Source organism: Salvia miltiorrhiza, chromosome 5 (assembly GCF_028751815.1).
Source record: "Salvia miltiorrhiza cultivar Shanhuang (shh) chromosome 5, IMPLAD_Smil_shh, whole genome shotgun sequence".
Classification (NCBI taxonomy): domain Eukaryota; kingdom Viridiplantae; phylum Streptophyta; class Magnoliopsida; order Lamiales; family Lamiaceae; genus Salvia; species Salvia miltiorrhiza.
The window spans coordinates 21,516,468-21,520,192 of record NC_080391.1 but is presented as its reverse complement, the minus strand read 5'-3'; the positions used below and the strand labels follow the sequence as shown (position 1 = coordinate 21,520,192).

Here is a 3,725-nt window from a genome sequence, read left to right as displayed (position 1 = left end):
TAGAGAAAAGATGAGCAGTGGATTAATGGTGAAAGAATAGCACGGTGATCTTGTTATGAAAAGTTACAACCGGTGGTTATGCTTTTGTTACTTTATGCATGGTACTGTTCCATTGCATAATTAGGGTTGGCTTGTTATTCTAGTATCTTCGGTAGTTGCATATTTATATGGTTCTTCTTGACATAGAGTGAAATGAAATAACAGAGCACACTTCTCAAAGTTTTCCTATGGCTTCTCTTTTTGTCTTCATAACTCTTTCTTTCACGGTCCCCTAGCGTGATCGGCTCGACGTGTATCTCCTCAGACCCAACATGTGAAGCAATAGGTCAACATATTTAAGATTGTAAGCCAACCTTATGAACTCCAGCTTAAAGTCATTCCAAGGAGGGTACCTAGGCTCGAGTTCCGGGAAGAAGGTCCGATGCAGCACGGCTTTCTCGTGGCTGAATGTGTCGAACGAGTACTTCCCATGGTACCTCCCGAAGCCACTCTGCCCCACCCCTCCAAACGGCAGCGAATCACATATGAACTGCAATGAGAAAAAACCATGAAAAAAATGATTGTTTCCACCTCTGGATGCTGGCCTCGAGGATGATATGGGGCTTACCTGAATCATGGTGTCGTTGAATGTCACACTTCCTGATGAAGTTTCTTGCAGAATTTGATCTTTCAGTTTCTTGTTGTGAGTGAATGCATAGATAGCAAGAGGCTTTGGTCGAGCGTTGATGAAATCGATGCTGTCTTCGATTTTATCGAGCTGCAAGAACACAGATTTCTCATAAAATCAACACAAAATACAGAGTTTTGCTACATGTAATTGTTGATCTTACTGTGATGATGGGAAGCAACGGCCCGAAGATCTCTTCAGTCATGATCAAAGCATCCACCGGGGGATCCAGCAGAATCGTGGGCTCGATCATCCTGAGAGGTTCAACGAGTTAGATCCCTTCGTGCAAGGATGAGACGGAGAAATGCAGAGGACAAACTTACAGATTCTCTCTGTCAAGTGAGCCGCCATAAACAACGGAAGCTGCCACACCGGGCTCCTCGAGAAGGCTGCATATCCTATTGAAATGATTCTTGTTCACAATTCTGCAGATGCTTTGCAAGCTCTTCACGTTGTCACCGTAGAAATTCTTGATGCACGCCTTGAGTAATTCGATCTGAACGACATTGTCATCATCTAATCAGAGCTCAGTTGTCGTTAACAAGTCAAGAACAATGAGCAGAGTTCGCCTAGTTTACCAGATGCGGAGCTAGCTTCTGTTGCACGAGCAGATAATCAATCCCGATGCAGGCCTGTCCCGCGCACGGTCCCCACTTCCCTCCGGCTACTCTCTTCACGACGACCTTCAACAATCATACAAACACGAGCACAAGCACGAGTTAAAGGTAAGGCATCCAAAAATGCAGTTCTTTGAGGTTAGTACTACAAGCATAGGTAGGACGAACCTTCAAGTCCGACTCGGAGAAGGAGTCGAGGATGACGGGGCATTTCCCACCGAGCTCTAGAGTCACCGGCGTCAAATGCTTAGCTGCTGCAGACATGATTATCCGGCCAACTCGTGGACTCCCTGCAGCAGTGATCAAGAAAAATCACAATAGTCGAAACCAAACACAACCTATATCGCAATTGAAAAGGTATCACATAATGATAGTAGTAGCAACCACTAAGATACCTGTGAAGAATATTTTATCCCATTGTTGCTGCAAAAGTTTCTCAGCAACATCACTTCCACCTTCAATGACTCTAATGGCTTCGGTGTCCAAGTATAGAGGGATCGTTTCACAAAGCAAAGACGAGCATGCTGGAGCTAGCTCGGAGGGCTTCATTACCACCGTGTTTCCAGCAGATATAGCCCCAATTAACGGGTCCAATGTAAGACCTGGATATCATTGTTCATTCATGCATTGAAATCCGAATACATTTTACAACAAGAAGAGTGAGAAAGACGATAGGGAAACTTACTAATCGGAAAATTCCACGACCCAAATATGAGTACAGTCCCGAGTGGCTCGGGCAACACTTGTGCTCTTGATGGAAACAAAAGCAATGGAAGTTGGCCCTGGACGCGACATGCCATCCACAATTACCCGTCTGTGAATATAGGCATCGTATCTATCCTAAACAGTTTGTCTTTTACTAATCTTTATATATAGTATCAAGAATGTTATAGATTTCATCTCTTTCTAGCCATGGTTCAACAACTCATTCATGTCAACTTATTCATAATCTACAAATTCAATCTTTATTCAAGAATTTACAAATTGGCATCTTCTACTATTGCATAACGTCTCAATCTGAAGCCTCGTGAGTGTTTATTGATGATCGGGTACTACAAGCATAAGCATAACGCACTGATGAAACAAAACATGTGCTTGCTGATGATTCGGTACTACAAGCATAACATAACGTGTACTGATGAAATAAAACACAAGACGAGTAATTAAGAGGTCCCAAACTACTAGCTATGCCCTTTGCCTCAACACATTATTATGATCATGGAAAGATCAATGACAGAGATCAGATCACATCTTCTACTATTGCATAATGTCTAAGTCTCATGCTTTGTACGTACGTATTGATGATGCGGTGCTACAAGCATAGGCATAACGTGTACTGATAAAATCAAATGTGTGCTCATTGATGATTATTGACATAATAAACACTAGATGTCAACGTGTAAGAGGTTCCAAACTACCAGCAACGCCTTTGCCTTAACACATTATTATGAACATGGAAAGAAATAAATGAGAAAACCATTCTCTATAATAATAAAAAATAAAAATAAAAACCTTTTTTGGAGCCATCCATTTCTTGATGTGTAGCAAAGCGTGGGATGCTGATTTCTTCACCACTCCAATCTGTTACACAAAATCAAGGAAGACAAAATAAGAAATTACTATTAAAGACTGAAGCAGAAAAATCAGATCTTCAAACAACAATCACGAAGCTTCTTACCCATTAAAGCTCACTTACAAAGAACCAAAACACACACTAATGGACAAAAAAATGACCAAATCAAAGCACAATTGCGCACACAAACCTTCACACTAAATTTATTTCCATAGAAGCAAATTAAGTAACTCAAATTAACTTCACCTATATAAACAAAACTCAAGCTTGATATAAATGGACAAAAGTATTCAAATTAGTTAAAAAGAAAAAGAAGCAAAGAAATAAACCTCATCTCGATAAGCTTCAACTGGGTGTTTGCCGAGATCTTGGTCCAGAGCTTCGAAGATTCGGGCCTCGTTTTCTGCGATGAGCTTCAAGAGGGCCCGAAGCTGGCCCGTTCTCCAATCGATTCCCCTCGTTTTTCCGGCACGGAAAGCCCGTCTCAGCCCGATTAAGCCTCCAAAATCTTCCATCGATCTCCGAAGCTCTTCGCCGCGTTGAGAATAAAAGTAGGCTGGTTTTTATATACACGCGTTTATTCAAGATTTGGCGATGCCATACTTGGCAATAAATGCAGATTTGTTTATTTTCGAAGTTATTCATCTAAACGTGATACGGATTTCAAACCCATTGACGCCCATTTAATTGATGGAAGTCGGCAACCAACTTCTGCAATTTGCTCGAACAAGTTTGAGCAAAAAGCTTTAATCTTTGCTTTCTTTTCGTTTCGACTCCGTTTGAAATTGAGTCGAGATGAGTCGTGAACGAAAAGTATATGGTGATAGCTTTATTTCATAATTTTAGCTAGCATGATAAAAGATGCTCC

General features: G+C 41.3%; 1 protein-coding gene across 1 annotated transcript; it reads right to left on the bottom strand.

Annotated features, from left to right (window-relative positions):
* LOC130986696 (aldehyde dehydrogenase family 3 member F1) lies at positions 1–3,725 on the bottom strand. Its single transcript, XM_057910166.1, has 10 exons — positions 3,187–3,725; positions 2,797–2,865; positions 1,970–2,066; positions 1,680–1,886; positions 1,453–1,574; positions 1,246–1,350; positions 991–1,163; positions 831–921; positions 608–757; positions 1–529 (listed from the first exon to the last, which is right to left on the bottom strand). Exons 1-10 carry the CDS (start codon positions 3,370–3,372, stop codon positions 272–274), a joined length of 1,458 nt encoding a protein of 485 aa, XP_057766149.1. The 5' UTR covers positions 3,373–3,725; the 3' UTR covers positions 1–271.